This window comes from Xyrauchen texanus, chromosome 27 (genome assembly GCF_025860055.1).
Source record: "Xyrauchen texanus isolate HMW12.3.18 chromosome 27, RBS_HiC_50CHRs, whole genome shotgun sequence".
In the NCBI taxonomy this organism is placed as follows: Eukaryota; Metazoa; Chordata; class Actinopteri; order Cypriniformes; family Catostomidae; genus Xyrauchen; species Xyrauchen texanus.
In genome coordinates, this window is record NC_068302.1 from 31,396,092 (window position 1) to 31,417,875 (window position 21,784).

The 21,784-nt window shown below is 39.1% G+C and overlaps 1 protein-coding gene across 2 annotated transcripts in view; it reads left to right on the forward strand.

The window, feature by feature from the left end:
* The first annotated feature begins 2,383 nt into the window (after window positions 1-2,383).
* The window catches only part of LOC127620993 (FAS-associated factor 1-like), a 101,723-nt gene continuing 82,322 nt past the window's right edge, over window positions 2,384-21,784 (forward strand). For both annotated transcript variants that reach the window (XM_052094386.1, XM_052094387.1), the window contains exons 1-3: window positions 2,384-2,636; window positions 15,016-15,084; window positions 17,492-17,538. In XM_052094386.1, coding sequence (XP_051950346.1) covers window positions 2,586-2,636; window positions 15,016-15,084; window positions 17,492-17,538 — 167 coding nt within the window. In that variant the 5' untranslated portion in view covers window positions 2,384-2,585. The remainder of the gene's footprint in view (window positions 2,637-15,015; window positions 15,085-17,491; window positions 17,539-21,784) is intronic.

Below are 21,784 nucleotides of genomic sequence, written 5' to 3' on the forward strand. Positions count from 1 at the left end.
AAGACTGCACTGTTAAAGATTTTCACGTCAAAAAACAATAAAGAACAGGCAGCAGGGTTGCCAGCATGTTACTGAAAAATTAACTGTCTTGCTGTTGCTGAAATTAAGAGCTAGATACTGTTTTTACAGATACAGTATATGACTGTAATTTAGCAGCATACAGAAGTCAAATTACATACTACTGTTGTTGAAATTAACAGCTGCTCCCAGCATGCACTGCTGAATTAAGAAATTACTTAGATTTTTTACTATTTACTGGTTTATTTTGACATTGATTTTGTTGTTGTTACATGTATTTTAATGTTCAGCTTTAATGTTTTAAAAAAAAGAATGTTTGTTAATTGTCGCCATTGTTGCGTTTTGTATGCAAAAAGTTGATTTCTCTGTGTCTTGCTAATTATTGAGTTAAGCTGTAAATTCATCAAAAACATTAAACACTCAATTTGCTGACACAGTTTTGGAGAAATACTTTTATGTTTTTATGTGTAATCCATCATTATTGACCTTAATAGTGCCATCTGCAAGGTAGGGTCAAATAATCAGTCTGACCTTATAGATTTTGTCTTCCGAGTAGCACAGTGCAACAACTTGTGTTATACTTAAACAAAAATTGACTGGCTGGAAGATCACAATTTAATAATAAAGAAGGTCCAAGGTGCCAGTTCAGGAGAACACTAATCAATGGTGACTTCAAACAAAATACAACTATTGATAACAAATCAACAACACTAATTAAACTAAGACTTCTATTAAGTCTGAATAAAAAACTTTTTAACATGTTTTTTTTTTTGTAGCCCGAATGCAGCACGGTTATTCAAGTGCAAAGGCTTATGGGTATTTCACCATTATAACCCACAACGCAGTGCTATACAGTTATTTTTCTGTGTACAGTTTGTTGTTGTTTTTTTTTTCTTCATAAAAATACACTGTTCTATCCTGGCAACATTTTACATTTAATATGTACATTAATTCAAAGGTTGATTTTTTTATTTGACTTCTCATTAGACAGACAAGTGAAGGCTGATGTGAGATGATAAAGAGCAGAAGTGATGGTCAGAAACATCATGAACACTAACCATGTGCCACAATCTAACATTTTGAAATGTGTGCGTGTGTGTGTGTGTGTGGGGGGGTCAGCCAATCATTGTTTTGAGGAATGAAGGCTATACAATGCTTCAAATTGCCAACACACTAAAGATTTCATACAAAGGTGAACACTACAGTCTTCAAAGACATAGGACAACTGGCTCTCCCAAGGACAGAAAGAGATGTGGAAGGCCAGATGTACAACTAAACAAGCGCATAAGTACATCAGAGGTTCTAGTTTGAGAAATAGACACCTCACATGTCCTCAGCTGACAGTTTCATTGAATTCTACCCACTCAAATCCAGTTTCATGTACAAAAGTAAAGAGGAGACTCAGGGGTGCAGGCCTTATGGGAAGAACTGGAAAGAAAAAGCCACTTTTGAAACAGAAAAACAAAATGAAATGGTTAGAGTGGGCAAAGAAATAAAGACATTGGACAACAGATAATTGGAAAAGAGTGTAGTGGATCTTAACCCTATTGAGCTTTTGTTGGATCAACTAGACTGTAAGGTGTGTGAGAAGTGCCCAACATGACAGCCACATTTATGTCAAGTGCTACAGGAAGTGTGGGGTGAAATGTCAGCTGAGTATCTGGACAAAATGACAGCTAGAATGCAAAGGATCTGCAAAGCTGTCATTGCTGTGCATGGAGGATTTTTTTGATGAGAATTTTTTCTTCAAATTGTAATAGTAATTTGTCATGTTATTAATGTCCCAATACATTCTGATCAGTTGAATGTAATTTTGGTGAATACAATTACAAATTCCTTTCCATAAGTGCAAACTCTGTACATTATTCCAAACGTTTGGCCGCCAGTGTGTGTGTGGGCCTATATATATATATATATATATATATATATATATATATATATATATAATTTATTTTTTCTGGTATATCATGCCACAAATGCTGTCCAAAAGCAAACTTTCAATATTTCACAACCTCATTGTTTTGTTTATTCATTAAAATAAATGACTCCAGCACAGCTAAATAATATTTATTTCCTTAGAAATTAACATCTACTCTTGCTCTGAAAAACAAAAAACCCTGCTAAAACCAGCCTGAGATGACTCAGTTTTGTTCAATCGCTTTAAAGCAATAAATGAAGGAAGTCAAGGAACTTTGCAAACAGAGCTCAAAAATATTTGTGCTGAACAACAAACGCTCAATTTTTTTACGTTTTTGAAACTAAAGGCCTTGCTGCTCCTTTAAAAAAAAACAGCTCCCTTCTAACCGTGCGAGTGTCGCGACAGTTTATGACACTTCCTTACGGCAGCCGTAAAATGTTTCTGTTGCTTTGAACGCCGATCCAGACCAGCAAAGTGACGATAACAGAAAAACAGAATTTCACAAAAGACTGACAATACGGCCCGAAGAGCAGCGTTTATACCTCAGTTACTCGCCGTACATTGATAAGCCGTGTCCCCTGCTGCTCTTTTGAAATCGGAGGTTGATATTTTTGGGGTATTTTACATGAGTCGTTAGCTTCTCCCTGCAATGGCCTCCGACAGCAACATGGACAGAGAAATGATACTGGCCGACTTTCAGGTGAGTTTTCTCGTCGAAATAAACACCATCTATGATTTCATAAAATCTGGATGTTCAGATTAGGACTGTTCTTATGGCTACTGAGTTCTGGCCCGATAACGGTTATTGAAGACACACGTTTTTGTTGACATGACTCGAGACAATCATCTGTCATTGGCTTTGTTTGAATTATTCAGCATTATTATCGGCTTTGTTTGAATTATTGAAATTTAGCCTGGAAAGCACAACCGGACGAAGTGACTGTAAACAGCTGAACATATATTTTGAATAAAATCTGTATATTTGGGACCATCACGCATTACAGAACTGGCATCTGAAGCCTGATCTTTCTTTTTATATTCCTGTAATGGCCACTGTCTGAACTGAAGCTGTCAGATGACTGTACACTTTTGGTGTCTGTGTCTCGTTTGAGTTTGTTTATTTCTTGGTCGCACCGGTTGTTCTGGTTTTTTTACGCTGTCCGAGGTTGTTTTCTACACTGCCGTCAGCTGTCACACTCAACAAAAACACGTGTTTATCTGTTTGTTTGCTTTTTGAGTAATTTTATAAGTACTGGGACCAGGTGTTTTGGTTTTATGCTGTGAGAAAAAGTGTTTAAGAAGTCACTAAACAAAAAATGTCCAATGTCCGACTATAAATACTGTGTGTGTGTGTGTATGTGTATATATATATATATATATATATATATATATATATATATATATATATATATATATATTCATACTAGGGGTGTAACGGTTCAAATTGTTCCCAGTTTGGTTTGTATCACGGTTTAAGTGTCACTGTTTCGGTATGGATCAGTATTTGCTTTGTTAAAAAAAATGTTACTGCCAAATCCAAAGAATAATCTATTTGGTAAACACTTCAACATGTTTGCCCTTAAATAACAGTCATTGTATTACAACAGTAACCATAGTTTAACCATGGCATTTGTAGTAAAATCATAGTAACCACAATATAAACATGGTTACTGTTGTGGTTACAATATATAGTAAAATCATGGTTACTATATAGAAACTACAGTATTACTGTTATAAAACCATGGTTAATTGTATCAAAACCATGATTTCCACTCAGAAAACGGCTCGGTCCCTGAGACGAAGGGAACGAGACATTGCGTAGCCACGCATATGGGGAGTGCCTTCATACATAACCTAGTTGAAACCTCTCTACAATAATGCCAATATTCTAATATTGGCTATGGTGTTTGAGCCCTGCTGGTTTTGACGTGAAACTGTCCGCTTTAAAAACAGGTGCACAGACACAATTTCCTCAGGGTTTCTGACTGAGAACAAGGAGCGCATCGCTCATGCCTCAAGAACTCAGAGTCTTGTAGTGCGGCTAGCGTTCGCAATATCTCATTCCCTTCGTCTCAGGGAACCAAGGTTACCTACGTAACCGAAACGTTCCCTTACGACTCCGTACATTTGACATTGCATAGCTACGCATATGGGGAACAGAATCCCATCACGCCGCACTACACAACATAACTTACCAGAGAGGAAACATGGTGCCGCAGTCTTGTGGTAGGGCGACCAACTTGAGTATGCCACAATGAGTGATCAATGAGTGTTGGCAAGGAGGAGAGCACTCATAATGAATATATGAACTAGTGTCATATAGTATGAATTAACTCCTTATTAACCCATTCGGGAAGGGAGTTTATTTATAATGAAAGTGCTTGTAACTTTATGGTAAATTATAATGCCCTGACTGCAGGTGGTTGTGCAAATGATGGGGAGCCCACACTTAAAGGGAAGGTTACAAGTGTATATATATATTTGGCTAATAAATAGCAAGTGCTCTAAACATAGAGGACTTGTGAAAAAAGAGATGTTACGTCTTGGTTGTAAAACCTTGCAGAGGACCATCCTGCAGCAAAACATATGTCTTGTAAGGACACACCATTCTTCCAAGCCCATGCGGAGGCCATGCCTCTAGTTGAGTGTTCTTTAACACCAATTGGGGAAGTCTTACCCTGCGACTCATAAGCCAGGGTAATTGCATAATAGTCCAGTGAGAGCGGCTTTGCTTGGAGATGGACATTTATTTTGCACATCCTCCATAACATATAAGAGCATTCAGTCTGAACTGGAAAGTATGCCCAACATATGCATGAAGTGCCCGCACAGGGCATAGCAATACAATGATTGTTCCTCATCTGAATTAAATGGAGGAGGGAAGAAGGCCTGAAGGTGAACCACCTGCGCTTTGATGGTCGTGGTTAGGACCTTGGGTACATAGCCTTTCCTGGGTTTGACAGTGGCTTTTTAAAGACTGGGGCCAAACTCCAGACATGAACTGTCAATTGATAGTGCATGTAAGTCACCGACCAGTTTTACTGAGGCCAGAACCAGCAGTGCGGTCTTAATGGAGAGAATGTGCAAATCAAATCAAGAGTCCAAAGGCTCTAAGGTGGGCCTTGTGAGCACATTTAGGACCAAAGTTGGGTCCCAAGCCGGGACTGTATCTGGCCGACATGGATTTAATCATCTTGCTCCTAAGGAATTTTATGATTAAATCATGTCTCCCTATCGTGGCGCCAGCTTCAGGTGCGTGATATGCAGACATGGTCGCCACATAAACTTTGAGCGTTGATGGAGTGAGTCCTGCGTCTAATCACTCTTGAAGAAAAATTAGAATTTCATGTATGGGGCAGTTTATTGGTCCTTTATTAGCCCTGAAAGATACCAATCAGTGAACACATTCCATTTTAGTGCATAGAGTCGTCTTGTGGACGGCGCTCTGGCCTGTAAAATGGTGTTCATGACTGAATGCGTCAGTTCTGGTGCGTTTAAAGTGCTCTGTTCAGGGGCCGCTTATGCAGGTTCCACAGCTTGGGCTTGGGATGCCATATGGTGACTTGCACCTGAGAGAGTAGATCCCTCCTCAGTGGTATTTCCCATGGAGGCCCGTCCAGTAATTCTACTATCTCCAGAAACCAGGACTGATTGGGCCATTTCGGTGCAATTAACAGAACTGTGTCCATGTCCAGTCAGACTTTGCTGATGACAGAATGGAGGTGCACCGGTGGAAACTTGCATTATGCTTGTCATACGTGGCCCAGCGCGTCATGGCGACATATATATGCCACTACTGTTGTGTTGTCTGAACGAATCAGATGTGGTGATTTACAATATCGGAATGAAAAGCTCTCAAAGCTAGAAAGACAGCCAGTAGCTCTAGGCGGTTGACATGTCATGGCTGTTTCACACCAGTTTCCATGTGTCAAAAGACAGGCGTGCATTACATACTGCGCCCCAACCTGTGTTTGATGCATTTGTGATCAGCACTTTCTTTCTGAAAACTTGACCCAACATAACACCCTATTGGTAGAAGGCTGGCGCTGTCTATGGTGCTAGAGCAGACAGACAGTGATGAGTTACCGTGATGCACATGAAATGTCTTCAGTGGTAAATTATAATTTTTTTTTTTAACTGAAACAGACACCGAAGAATGGTCTGTATGTGCTCGTTCATGAGGTGCGAATGTATGTACTCCTTAAAAGGAGATTTACTGGCTGGAGAAAAGTGTGTTTTTCACCCAGTTGGCATTAGACCAGATTTTCCATATGACAAAGCAAGTCTCCGTGTTCGCTCAGTAGTGCCTCTGTTTGGCTAGTATTAACTAATTGCTGAGGTAATTCAAAACACTGACCATTTTCAGTTTGGCGAGCGCCACATTGATACATTTCTTGAACCTGCAGGGAGCCAGTGACAGACTGAAATGAAGGACTTACACTTCCCCTTAACACAAAGCTAAAAAGCTGCCTGTATTGGCGGTGCGGAGGCATCTGGTGGGGGGGTTTTATCCGGACGCTGGTCTGAGACAGAGTGGGAGCGAGGCGATTGTGATGAAGTACTGCTCCGTTTTGCATAAAATCTCTCATAGCCTGCGATTGTTACTGAGTCGTTACGTAGCGCTCAGCAATTCTATTTCACAGAGCCTTCGAAAAGGCTGGCTGGAGACACCGGAGGATCAAATAAAGCGGCTTTTCCCATGTCACGTATTTTCTTGAGGGTCAGTCAGATGTGACGATCCCAAAACACCAGGTTGCTCATTGACTTACCATTGACCTGTGCAGTGACTTTCGCAGGACTAAATCCGTAGCAGTGCAGAGCTCTTTGAATGTCTCTGGATAGTAGCCTTGTTCATCCATTTGAAAGACTTTGAGCACCGTCATCACATAGAGTGCTGAACCAGTTTTGCCCGCCACTGAGTATGCTCAACCAGCCATGGTGGATGTTAGTTGACATGGCTTAGAAAGTTAAATGTGGCGTGAGTTCCACACCTTGCTACTCACCGGGCAGCATCTCCTTGTCAGTGACACGCACACGCTCCTTGCCCTCGCTGGAGGAAGGAGTGGTAGCATCATCCACTGACCACTCATATGAGTAGTGAGAGACGTGACATCATCATCATCCCCAGTGTCAGAACCAGTGAACGAGATGAGGCTGTGCACTCTATGGAGTGCCAGATAATGTATCGGCATAGATGTGTTACATGGAGATTGAGGGACTCGCGGGGCATGTGCTGGCATGAGGACCACCTCAAATTCATCCTGCTCGAACTTGCGGCCCCGCCGTGCCTCTGTGATCCCTCTGCTCTCACAGAAGAAGTGTGTGGGAGGGCGCAGGAGGCTGAATCGTCCCTCGGAACAAGGGTGATTCACGAGCGAATCATCTTGAGACTCATGCCCTCGCAGTGAGGTCAGTCAGTCTCCATGAGAGCGGATTCTGTGTGGTCACTGCCCAGATTGAGAATGCAGCTCTTGTGCTGATCTGATGGCGGGATGTGCCTCCCGCACAAGGATCACTTAAGGAACGACATCTTTAAAAATACGTGAACACTTAAGCGACTCTTTTAGAGTTGAAGTCAGAAGTTTGCATACACATTAGCCAAATACATTTAATCTTAAGAAAACATTGCCATAGGTCTTCGGTCAGTTAGGATCACTACTTTATTTTAAGAATTTGAAATGTCAGGATAATAGTAGAAATAATAATAAATTTTTTTCATCACATTCTCAAGGAGTTTACATACACTTTATTAGTATTTTGTAGCATTGCCTTTAAATTGTTTAACTTAGGTCAAACGTTTTGGCTTGCCTTCCACAAGCTTTTCACAATAAGTTGCTGAGTCAGATTTGAAGTCCTCCTTGCTCGCACATGCTTTTTCAGTTCTGCCCACAAATATTCTATTGGATTGAGGTCATAGCTTTGTGGTCCTTAAGCTATTTTGCCAAAACCTTTAAGGGATGCTTGGGGGTCATTGTCCATTTGGAAGACCCATTTGCGACCGAGCTTTAACTTCCTGGCTGATGTCTTGAGATGTTGCTACAGTATATCCACATAATATTCACTCTTCATGATACCATCTATTTTGTGAAGTGCGCAAGTCCCTCCTGTAGAAAGCAACCCCACAACATGATGCTGCCAGCCCCATGCTTCACCATTGGGATGGTGTTCTTTGGCTTACAAGCCTCACCCTTTTTCCTCCAAACATAATGGTCATTATGGCCAAACAGTAGGGTTGTGCCGATAGATGATGATTTCTGGGATCGACGATGGTCAGAGTGATCGCCAATAACTAATGCCTTTGATGATGTCAAGAAGATATTTGGCTTGTGTTCCTATTAATGTATTCAATTATTATTGTTATTGTTAGGCTCTTATTATTATCAAATTAATATTACAAATAATTTGCCCCATGGCACACAGACACGTAGTTGAAGAAACACACTTTATAAAATTAAGAACAGATGACAGAAAAGCCGTCTGTGCGCATTTATGACTTGCTGTTTATACGGAGGGGTGCAGTCTTGTGGAATGCGTGCATGTGAAAGGTTCTCACTTTTTCTTTGTTTCTGTCTTCTGAATTTGTATTTACAAGAACAGTATCATCTATGAGTGCTGCAAATGACCTCAGACATCTCAGCTCAGGAGGTGCTTTGAGTTCAGTTCACTTTATTTCCACAGAGCAGTTAATTGTGACCACAACACTGCAGCCTATACATCTTTGATTAAAACATAAAATAATACAAAAACGCATTCATTTCGAACTATGTTTTATATTTCAGTAATTATTATCATCATTATAATATTTTTTTTAACATTTATAATTGTTTATGTCTTCATTTGTGTAAGTACTTTTTTGCCTGCATGTTTAGATAGATAGGCCTACTTGCCTGATGGTAAATGGAAAGGTGTATATATACAGACGGATGCAAAAGTTTAGGCACCCCTGACAATTTCAATAAATAATTGGGTGTTTGGATCAGCAATTTCATGAAGGACACGGTAATATTTTGGTAGTGAAATGAGGTTCATTGGATTAACAGAAAATGTGCAATATGCATCAAAACGAAATTAGACAGGTGCATAAATGTGGGCACCCTTGTCATTTTGTTGATTTGAATACCTGTAACCACCTAGCACTGATTAATTGGAGAACACAATTGGTTTGGTGAGCTCATTAAGCCTTGAACTTCATAGACAGCTGCATCCAATCATGAGAAAGGGTATGTAAGGTGGCCAATTGCAAGTTGTTGTTCTTTCACTCTCCTCTGAAGAGTGGCAACATGGGGGGCCTCAAAACAACTCTCAAATGACCTGAAAACAAAGATTGTTCAACATTATGGTTTAGGGGAAGGCTACAAAAAGCTATTGCAGAGATTTAAGCTGTCAGTGTCCACTGTGAGGAACATAGTGAGGAAATGGAAGACCACAGGCACAGTTCTTGTTAAGGCCAGAAGTGGCAGGCCAAGTAAAATATCGGAGAGGCAAAGACGAAGGATGGTGAGAACAGTCAAAAACAGACCACCTCCAAAGACCTACAACATCATCTTGCTGCAGATGGTGTCACTGTGCATCGTTCAACAATTCAGCGCACTTTGCACAAGGAGAAGCTGTACGGTAGAGTGATACGGAAGGAGCCTTTTCTGCACACACGCCACAAACAGAGTCGCTTGAGGTAAGCAAACGCACATTTGGACAAGCCAGCTTCATTTTGGAAGAAGGTGCTGTGGACTGATGAAACAAAGATGGAGTTATTTGGTTATAACAAGGGGCGTTATGCATGGTGGCAAAATAACACCACGTTCCAAGACAAACACTTGCTACCCACAGTAAAATGGTGGAGGTTCAATCATGCTGTGGGGCTGTGTGGCCATTGCTGGGAATCTTGTTAAAGTTGAGGGTCGCATTGATTCCACTCAATATCTGCAGATACTTGAGAATAATGTAGAGGAATCAGTCACAAAGTTGAAGTTACGCCGGGGCTGGATATTTCAACAAGACAACGACCCAAAGCACTGCTCAAAATCTAATCTGGCATTTATGCAGAGGAACAAGTACAATGTTCTGGAATGGCCATCCCATTCCCCAGACCTGAATATCACTGAAAATCTGTGGGGTGATTTGAAGCGGGCTGTCCATGCTCGGCAAACATCAAACCTAACTGAACTGGAGATGTTTTGCAAGGAGGAATGGTCCAAAATACCTTCATCCAGAATCCAGACACTCATTACAGGCTATAGGAAGCATCTAGAGGCTGTTTTTTCTGCTAAAGGAGGCTCAACTAAATATTGATGTGATAGTTTTGTTTTTATCACTTCGTTATTTTAATTGCTTTTTTTGTTGTTTGGAGTGTAATTTGAATTTAGAAATGTATTTGATTTAAGTTTTTTAAATTAATTTCATTTTCAGTGAAAAATCACGAAAGAACAATATTCACAGATCCCTCTGCCTGGGGGTTGCCGATGTGATTGGATATTGCGATTTATATATTAGGGCTGCATGATATATCGTTTCAGCATCAACATCGTGATGTGTGCATCCGCAATAGTCACATCGCAGAACGTGCGATGTGGTAAGGTAAACATATATCAGTCTACAATATATATCTTTTTTTTTTCAAAAGGAAAACTAGCATTATATCTGTCTGATATTATGTAATTTACTCTACTCGATTTATGATGAAATGATGAGCAAGGAACAGGCAAAAAAGACAGAAATTGAGAATTTGGTTGCAAAAAGAAGTGCATCATCAGTTATATGGAAATATTTCAGCTACAGACAGGATGTTGACCAAAAACAGGTACTTTATCAAGAGTGCCTTGCAATTGTTGCCACGACTCGAGGCAACATGACCAATTTGTTTGATCATTTAAGTCGGAACCACAAATCTTTGTATGAAGAGTGCAAAGCCTGATCTGAATTCCAGATTTTTTTTCCAGATCTTTTGTCCAAAGCAAAAAACTATTTTGGATGCCTTTGCCAGTGTTACACCATACGCGAAAGGTTCCAAACGGCAGAGAAATCACAGATTCAGTAACATTTCACCTCACAAAAGACATGGTACCAATAAACACGGTTAAAAAAAGAGGCTTTTAAAACATGATCCGGAAGCTTGACAAGCGGATGTAATGCCGTCAAAACAGTGTTTTTTTTGTTGTTTTTTAAAGTTATTTGTTTTATAAACATTTTATGTTGTATTTTTGTAAACCACTCAGGGTTGTTGTATAGCTGCTCTTTTTTTTATTTTTCAAATGATTTAAATGAAAAGATTTTTTGGTTTATTGTTTACTTTTCTATTTAAAAAAAAAAAAAGTTTGTGCTAAAATGTTAAATGACTTATTTTGCCATTCACATGAATTCTCTATTGTGATAATGAAACCTCTTTAGTGTAATGCTCTGTTTTAATCTGGTTGGAGTACAGTGATTTAAGTCTCCTGTAATCTCCTGGATCCCTTCTAGACACCACACTTCATTCACAAATGAGCCCCTTACTTTTAAGGTAAGCAACATGCATTATTAATATCATTACATGTTAGATAATTGACTTAAGCCTGAATTGATAGAAGAGTATTGCATGAATACAATGGAACCATGGCGAATTAAACAGTGTATTAATTATTATAATAAAATAAACTACCCAAAATAAGTCAAAGTAAATATTCATGTCTCATCAAGCAATATCAAAAATGGTTTCCACACCTTCAAGAAGTAGTTTTGTGAAGTCCCTTTGTTAAAGCATATCTGTTCCATCTTAGAAATAGAAAGCATTTCATTGAGCCACCACCTGAAAGATGGGGACAGTGGAGACTTCCAATTCATTAATATAAAAAGTTTAGCTGCAAACATGCCTGCTCTAAAAATTGGCTTGTAATGTGTACTGTCAGAACAACCAAAAATAGCCAGATTACAATCAGGCTGAATATTTATTCAACATTGTTTGGAAAGACAGTTAAATATGTCACTCCAATATGTGACCGTGATCCTTCTGTAGTACCACATCTGTCACACAGGGAGAAAACTTAAACAAATTAATAGATCGTCTGCAAATTACCAAATTTTACACCATGGATACCTCAGTGACCCTTGATTTCTTTTGCAAGATGTTCTAAAGCAATATCAAACAGCAGGGGAGAAAGGGGATCACCCTGTCTCACACTGCGCTGCAGATCAAAAGGGTGGGATTCATCAGTATTAGTCAGAATAAAAGATACTGGTTTTGAGTAAATTATTTTAAGCCAGTCTACAAAATTCACCCTAAACCCAAATTGTTTTAACGTCTCTAGCATATAGGGCCATTCGATATGATCGAATGCCTTCTGGGCGTTGAGAGATAAGATAGCAGATGCGTGTCCTTGTGATGACTCGAATATAATGTATTCAAAAGCAGACAAACATAACTAAATGTGAATTTACCGTGTATAAATCCAGTCTGATCAGGATGTATGATTGTTGAGATTTGCCTTCCTAATTTTGTGGCCAAAACCTTATCACCTTCTGGTCACAATTCAGAAGTGCGATTGGCCTGTAGCTTGCAGGGTCAGTCTCTACTTTTCCTTTCTTTAAGAGCAAATAAATATTAGCTTCATAGAGTGAACTGTGGAGCCTCTTATTTCAACATTTTTAACATGAGAGGGACAATTTTTCCATGAAACGCCTTGTAAAATTCACAGCCAAAGCCATCCAGGCCTGCCGCTTTTCCAGAGGGGAATGCTAAGATCTACCTGGAGGTCCTCCTCAGGGTCAGGCTGGTTTTAAAGGGGTTGTGAACCATTTTTTTAGCTGGACAGGCTGGTCTTAGCTGGGCTTAGATGGTCAGGCTGGTCATGCTGATCTTAGCTGGTCAGGATGGTCTTGGCTGGTCAGGATGGTCTTAGCTGGCCTGCCAGCCTGACCAGCTAAAAAGTGTAAAAAGTGTGGATGGTTTTAGCTGGTCTGTTCAGCAAGGATGTACAGCAGGGATCTGCAATAGCACTGCCCTCAACCGCAAAGCCCTGCAAAGGGTGGTGCAAACTGCCAGACACCTCATCAGAGGTGAGCTTCCCTCCCTCCAGGACATGTATAACAGGCGGTGTGTGGATAAAAAAGCTTTGAGGATCATCAGAGACTCCAGCCACCCGAGCCATGGGCTGCTCTCACTTCTACCATCAGGCAGGCGGTTTCGCAGCATCAGGACCCGCACCAGCCAGCTACATGACAGCTTCTTCCCCCAAGCAATCAGACTTTTGAACGCTTGATCTCTCATGATCAATAATCAGCACTGTACTTTATTAATCTTACACTGGACAATCATAAATTATATTCTCTTTACAATACAACCTACTGTATATATTTTGTTTTTATACACTTTATATACTTTTTATTTTTGTATTTTATTGTATGCGTATTCTATATTATGTGTATGTGTATTCTATATTATGTGTATGTGTATTCTATATTATGTGTATGTTTATTCTACATTGTGTGTATTGTTTACTGTACATTGTATATTATTATTATTACTGTGTTGTGTAATTATGTGTACATTTAAATATGTAAATTCTGTTGCGTAAATCTGATGTTTATTGTAAATTGGTATATGTCTAATCACTGTCATGACTGCAGTGTTGCTCGGAACTGAACACAAGAATTTCACCCACTGTTGGACTTTTGTATGTGGTCGTGTGACAATAAAGTGATTTGATTTGATTTGATAGTGATCACGCATGAGGGGATTTTCACTTAATTTGAAATCCAGTGACGATTACCTGACAACTAAACACTAACGTGTCAAAGAGGGAGGTTATTTTAAATTTTGAGATTTATTATGTTGTGACTTGTTGTGCGGTACCACCGCGGACCCACTGTTTAAGACCCTTAAGAGAATTTTGTGTTTTGACCATTTGTGAACTGTGTTAAACTCCATCTCGTTTACCATGCTTTGTGGATGTGACTTTTTCGCCATGTCATTACTATTTATGATTAAATTACTACTAGAGCACAAAATTGTTTTCAAGAGCATAACTCATAACTCTATAGCCTCTTAAGTTTGCTCTTAAAGTGCACCAGATTGATGCATTTAACTTAGAAATGTACAACATTTTCTTACGGTTGAGCATGCCCCCTTACCCCCCTAGAGGGTCCAAGGTCCACCCACCACAGTCTCACAAAATCCTGTGGGAAAAACTGTCTGTCTGTCTGTCTTGTCTGTCTGTCTCTCTGTCTATACACTGATGGCCAAAAGTTTGGAACAATGTAGTTTTTGCTCTTATGAAAAGAAATTGGTACTTTTATTCACCAAAGTGGCATTCAACTGATCACAATATATAGTCAGGACATTAATAACATGAAAAATTAACATTACAAATTGTAAAAAAAATTCAGAACTTCTTAAACTACAGAGTTCTCATCCAAAAATCCTCCACATGCAGCAATGACAGCTTTGCAGATCCTTGGCATTCTAGCTATCAGTTTGTCCAGATACTCGGGTGACTTTTCACCCCACGCTTCCTGTAGCACTTGCCATAGATGTGTCTTGTCAGGCAAACACCATAATTGTCAGGTAATACTACAGTCTAGCTGATCATTTTTTTTTTTTTTTTTAACTAATATTGACCGTAAGACATGCCAGTCTATTGCATAATGTAGCAACTCAAAAACAAACACAAAGACAATGTTAAGCTTCATTTAATGATCAAATAGCTTTCAACTGTGTTTGATATAATGGCTCATTATTTTCTAGTTCTACAGATCTATATAGCCTAATATAGATTTATTTCATCAGGACATCATATTATTAAAAGTTTTTATGGTAGGCATAACTGATATAAATAGTTACACTTTAATATAAATATTAAAAAATATAAAGAAAAATCTATTTCATACTTTCCATTTTAACCCATTTATAGCACAAAACAATATATTGTAATTTAAAAAATGTACATTTACTTGTGTTGAATGACTGACAGAGAAACTTTCATTTTAGATTTGACTCTCTCCATTTCTTTAATTTCATTCTTTAAATTTAGTTTCTTCTTTGTATTTTTTCAAAATGTGCATTTTATTAGTGTGTATTGGAACCCATTTGCATTTTCCTTTTGTTTCAGGCATGTACCGGTATTGACAATATTGCAGAGGCGATCACACTTCTAGAACTGAACAACTGGGACTTGGTGGTAAGATGCACTCTTAAATATGTAATACTTACACAGGTTTAAGGTTAGTTTCAAACCACAAACTATTTTAACAAGTGCATGATTATCTGCTTTTTTGTTTGTTTGTGGCTAATAGCGCTATTGTTCATAGAACATTCTGGCACAGTTCTGTAGATTTAGTCTCCTCTGTCCCATATGCCAGTTGTATCGACTTACAGCTGCTTCACCTGTGTGATAATGCTTCATAATGCCAAAAATAAATCATCATCTAAAGCCAGTCTGTCGCTATCATGTTCCTAATTCATAAAAACCTTGAGAGTTGCACTCTTATTTCTGCATGCATACCCAGCAGTAGTGATGCCTTGTCTTTCAGTGCACTACTTTCAGTAAGCAGTAGTTCAAATGTAATGGTTCACATTTCTCACCGTTTTGGTCCGATTTGGCAAAAACTTGGTACAGCACTCTAAGAGGTGGTTAATTTAGGAATTTTGTGGCAGATACCAATAACTGATATTTGAACACAAATCTGCCAGTGTTGAGCTGATTGGTGATAGGCTATTACTTTTTCAGTTTTTAAAAGCATTTAGCCATATGTTTGTTTAAAAAAGTAATTACATCAGTTTTTCATTTTACATTTTGTACATCAATTTGGTGATATAGAGACTTGCCATAATTACTGTTGAAAATTGACACCATAAATTCACCATTCACATTTAATATTTATAGTCAGAGGCGTTGTTACAATTACACTTTTACAGTTTGTACCGAATTGGGTGGTAAAATGTATGATTCTGTTTCTTTACAGGAATGATTCACCCCTAGTGAAGAAATATTGATTAGTTAGTTGCTCCTCCTGTGCAGAGTTAATACAGTGTCCATTTCAATAGATAATTTTATTCTAACAGAAAATAATGTCTCCTGTAATCCATTTAGCAGACACCCACTCTTTTTTACAGCCTGTCTTCTTATCTATCACAAACAGTTCATTTAGATGAGTCTAAAAGGTCCTATTTTTGATGTTGTTGTTGTTGGAAGAGCCCATCCTTCCCTTGACAACATAGTGTGGGAACTGGATTTGATTTAATCTTGTCTATAAAGCTGGAGATTTATAGTGTGGCATTTCACTTCTTGTATGCCGTCACACAAACATTTCACCTCTTGCAGCATAAAACAGTATTCCACTGTGACAGGTGCCGCACCACTAAGGCAGACTCTGGTAGAGCTGTGTTTTGGTTGGTTTAAGGTAAAAGGGGGAGTGTCCTGGCAGTTTCCTTAGTGTTAATTTGCATGAGTGAACCATATGACCTGTGCTCACCTTAAAAGTCTGCTATTATATACTGCTATCAAACCTTCTCAGACTGTAATGGCGGTAGAAAGAATGCAGTGTCAGGACAGATCTAAAGAAACTGTTTCAAAGTGAGTCAAGAAATTGTGGTTTTGCAGACAAATTTCCCTTCACAAAGTCACTCTTTATCTTAAAAGCAGCCTGTTTTACTATATTTAGCAGGAAGGTGGTTGTATGCTGGCAGCCATTCAAAGAAAGCATAGCCCACTGCGTGGTTAAGTGCACCTGTGAATGTAATGACTCGTTCTTTCTTCTCAGGGTTGCGTTGTTGATGGAGTAAAAAAAAATCCCCTTTATGACGAGACGGGACAGCCAGCTAGTGTTTTGAATGCCCCATGCTGAACTCACTCTGAGCTAGGATGTGTATCATACACTTGATCACACAAACACCGCACTGCACCTGAGCAAATCTTTCATGAGGTGTAGGATGTGCTCAGTATTTCAAGGCAGATGGCCCTTAATGTGTTATAGGGATAGTCTCACCTCAAATGAAAATTCTGCTATCATTTACTCAGCCTAATATTCTAAACCCATATGGCTTGCTTTTCTTCTGTGAAACACAAAAGTTCACCAGTCACCATTTACTTTCATTGCATTTTTGCCATTTCAACAGCTGTGTTAATCAGTGAGACATGCTATATATACTTCATCTAAGGCACTTTTTTTTTAAAAAGCATCTTCGCAATTCTTCTGTAAAATATTATACAGTTTTATTAGGCCTACCTCTATTTCATTGAGATATTACATGGAATATATAAAAAAAACATTTGTCACACTACAGGACTATTTAAGTGAACTGCAAAAAAGATTATTAAAATGACCACTTACAGGACCTAAAATATAGTTTCCTTAATGCATTCAAATAACTTAAAATCTTGATGTTGATTAAAAAAAAAAAAATGAAAGAAAAAAAGTCCATGGACACATTATGCGTCAACTACCTGCTAACTTCTCATTTTTATATGTGATATTAACTTATTAATATAACATGATATGCCCAGTTAGTAATTATTGAAGTGACCAATGATATATGCTCTAGTTATATGTCGTTTACATATGTGTTTGTTCATTCTGTCTCTCTAGGCAGCCATCAATGGAGTGATACCACAAGAAAATGGGATCTTGCAAAGGTATGGAGGTTATGTATTGATTCTTATGAACCTAAAAACATCTATTCAAGGTTTCTGTTCCCAAAATTATCACTGACTTGTAGTTAGTCAATAGTCAGTACTCAGAATGTGAATCTGTGCAGCTAAACTCTGAAGACAACACATTACCTGAATCAAGACCAGGCTGAATTTGATTGGTCTGCTGCCAAACGAGATGGTTACTGTTTTTATGCTGATGTAAAATGAGACTGGCCTCCTCTCAAAAGGGCATTCGTCTCTAAGCTGTAATGAGGTCCAGCTGTGGCAGCTGCTGGTTTCCTGGATGTTAAGGAATCGAGGGGAAAATGTCAGAGCACAGTGTATCCCGGCTCATAGGGTCTTTGGTTAGAGCCTTTACCATGTCTCCGGACCAGGTTTTCATTAAGGATATCTCTGTATTTTGCTGCGTTTAGTTTCCTTCAACCCTGACCAGTCCCCCAGTCCCTGCTGCTGAAAAACACCCATATAGCACGAAGCTACCACCACCATGCTTCACCGTTGGGATGGTATTACGCAGGTGATGAGCGGTGCCTGGTTTCCTCCAGTCATGACGCTTGGAATTGAGGCCAGTTCAATCTTCGTTTCATCAGACCAGAGAATCCTGTTTCTCACAGTCTGCGAGTCTTTTAGATGATTGTTTTATGTGTTATGTACTGAAGAGAGGCTTCTGTCTGGCCATTCTGCCATAAAGCCCAGATCGGTGGAGTGTTGCAGTGATGGTTGTCCTTCTGCAGGTTTCTCCCATCTCCACACATGATCTCTGGAGCTCAACCAGAGTGACCATTCGGTTCTTGTTCACCTCTCTTACCAAGGATCTTCTCCCCTGATTGCTCTGTTTGAATGGGTAGTCAGCTCTAGGAAGAGTCCTGGTTGTTCCAAACTTCCATTTAAGAATTATGGAGGCCACTGTGCTCTTGGGAACCTTCAATGCAGCCAAATATTTTTTGTAGCCTTCCCCAGATCTGTGGCTCGACACAATCCTGCCTCTTAGCTCTGCAGGCAGATACTTTGACCCCATGGCTTAGTTTATGCTCTGATATGCAGTTTCAGCTTTGAGACCTGAAAATGCATATCATTTTCAGGTCTCAGGTGCGCTCCAATCAAAGTGTAAAAACATCTCAAATATGATCCAGAGAAATGGGATGCACCTGAGCTAAATTTCAAGTGTCATAGAAAAGGGTCTGAATACTTATGTCAATTTGATGTTTTTTTCAGTTTTTTTTTTTTATACATTTGCAAAGTTATAAAAAAATACTTTTTTTGCTTTGTCATTATGGGGTGTGGAGTGTATATTGATGTGGAAATAATTTTAAGCAGTTTAGTATAAGGCTGTAAGATAAGAAAATGTGAAAAAAAATTAAGGGGTTTGAATACTTTCTGAATGAACTGTATTTATGTATATATTTATGGTATTATGTATCTGTTACTTGTCCAAAGAAAATTACATCACTATGGTACAACATCCAGAAACCATGGCCCTTTTTTTGTCAGTGTGAATGAAAAAAACAAACAAAAAAAAAAAACAAGAGAGGGGGGAAAAGAAAGTGCAAAGTTTGTTGCAGGAAATAATTGCGGTGAAATAGCAATGCAGAGAGGGCTGTCATCTCGTTTCCCTCTGGAAGTCTGCAAACCAGCAATTACCCCCTTCGTGCCATTTCAACACCAGAGTAACAGGAAATCAAACAATCAAGTTTATTGCGGGGGTTTTCATAGCGGTTGCTTGATAACCTTGTTAATGGAGGGGAACAACCAACGAAGTTGGAAGTTTTATATAGGACTCAGAAGCACAGATGTAGCCAACCGTGGGCTCTTCGCTGCTGGCCACATTTCAGTGCAGAAGTAGTTCCCCCAAAATATTGTTTAAAGGGATAGTTCACCAAAAAAATTTTCTCAACCACATATTGTTTCAAACCCATGTAACTTTTCTCCATGAAGCACAAAAGTGTTTTGTTCAGTCTCCATTCACTTTCATTTGACCTTTTTTTTCTCCATACAATGAAAGGGAATGGTGACTGAGGCTGAACATTTTTCCTAACATCTAACATCATGAGGCTGAGTAAATGATAATATCATATGATCAGAGATGGGGTTGCTTAGAAGCACACCACTGTTTCCTACATGCAAGCTTTTTCTAGTGTCCTTTAGTTTGGTATGCCTTGGATTATCGTGAAGTCATTCATTCTGAGTATTTAGGCTGAATGTAAAGCTTTTCAGCATTCCATCCACCAATTAAATTCTGCCAGCTAATGCAGATGCATTAAGGGTGAGAAACGTAGTTGACAGCTTTCATTGTTCTTTGCTCTTCACTGGGTTGTGGCTGTATATAGAGGGGCCAACCACCTTGGCACAGCGTTAGGCACTAAACCGTTGACACCCACAATTGAAAATGCAACAAACTGTTCTTGTTGTGTGTCTGTCTCTCTGGGAGAGTTTGTAAAGCGTTACACTACTCATTTAGCTGTATGGTGCTTTTCCACTATCGCCCTGGCCTGAAAGAGAGAGAAATTGGACAGAAACGTGTGCACACAACAACCAAAAAAATAACAAAATCGAACCCAAAAACAGGAATTGAAACTTTGGGTGACAAAAGGCATTTGTGAACACTCATTGTGTCCACCGTCCATTTCTCCTTCCTCAACGGTCAGTGCTCGTGAATGCTATGGAGTCTTAAGAACAAATATATTCCGACTGAGTGCGCTCTGTGTGACGGTTTATTTAAAGGGTGTGTGAATGTAAGGGCTTGGACATAAGGACATGTTTTTCTCAAAAGCACGTAATTATGAATGGAGCCTGACATGGCGACTTCCAGCATGTGCATTCACTAGATGGCTGGCACCATACTGCAGGCTTTAGGATGGCATGGTTCACTCAAGTGCCCCCATTGAGTCGACCATCGCCAGCTGGATCTCTGCTTGGGGGGGGGGCGGCCGGCCGGCAGGAGACCCATGTTCTGCTGCCAAATCAAAGCGTGTGTGTAGACTGCCATCTAGATGCACACAGTGGTATAACCGTTAACTGAATGCCAGTTTAGAGAGAGGGGAGAAAAAAAGAAGAGACTAGCGGTTGAAGACTGTGTACAGATCACAGGATTTTTTTTAATGGGTTGAAGATGCTCCAGGCTGTGGGACTTTGTTTTTCCAGCTCTGCTCTTGAAAGATGTGCATCAACCTTTGTCCCACATAACAGCAGAAGAAAGAATTACTAGATCTGTGAATAAACTTGATGTTGTCACATTTTTGAAGAATTTGAAAGGGATGGTTCACCAAAGCAAATGAAAGTTCTCTCATCATTTATTTACCATCACGTCGGTCCCACGTAAGTTTCTTTCTTCAGTGGAACATGAGGATAATTTGTTCCATTGAATGAAAGTGAATGGTGACTAAGGCAATCAGTCCATACCATTCTGCTTTAACATCTCCTTTTGTGTTCCACGGAAGAAGGAAAGTCATATGCTCATATGGGTTTGAAATAACATGAGAGTGAATAAATGATGACAATTTATATTTTTGTGTGATCTATCCCTTTATGGTGGGATGAACACTGCATGAACTTAAAGGGTTAGCTCACCTAAAAATGTAAATTATCTCATCATTTACTCACCCCATGCAACTCCAGATGTGTATGACTTTCTTCTGCTGAACACAAAGATTTTTAGAAAAAATCTCAGTGGGCAGTGAATGGTGGCCAAAACTTCGAAGGTCCAAAAAGCATTTTAAGGCAGCACTAAATGCAGCATCTAAATGTCCACTTTTATTTTCACATTCTTCTTTTGTTTTTCGGTTTTCTAATTCTTCGTGCATATTTCCATCTAATGAGCAGGGAGTAGAATTAATTGTAAAAAAGGATTTAAATATTGATCTGTTTCTCACCCACACCTATCATATCAGTTCTGATGACATAGATTAAACCGCTGGAGTCTTATTGATGACTTTCATGATGCCTTTATTTTTAAATTTTTTTAGTCATACAAATCTTGGATGGCATGATGATGAGTAAATGATGAGAGAATTTTTGGGTGAACTATCCCCAGATTTGCATTTCATTAAACCGTCTCTGCTTTGTCACCTGAAACTCTGCAGTGTGAAGGGTTATCAGTTGTTCCTTTTTTTTTTCTTTCTCATATTCTTATAACTTCTGAATGAAAATTTCATGTGTTTCTCTTTTGTTTCAGAAATAATTATTTTCTGATGAGTTTCTTTAAGCACATATCAATTAAAGGTGAATTGTC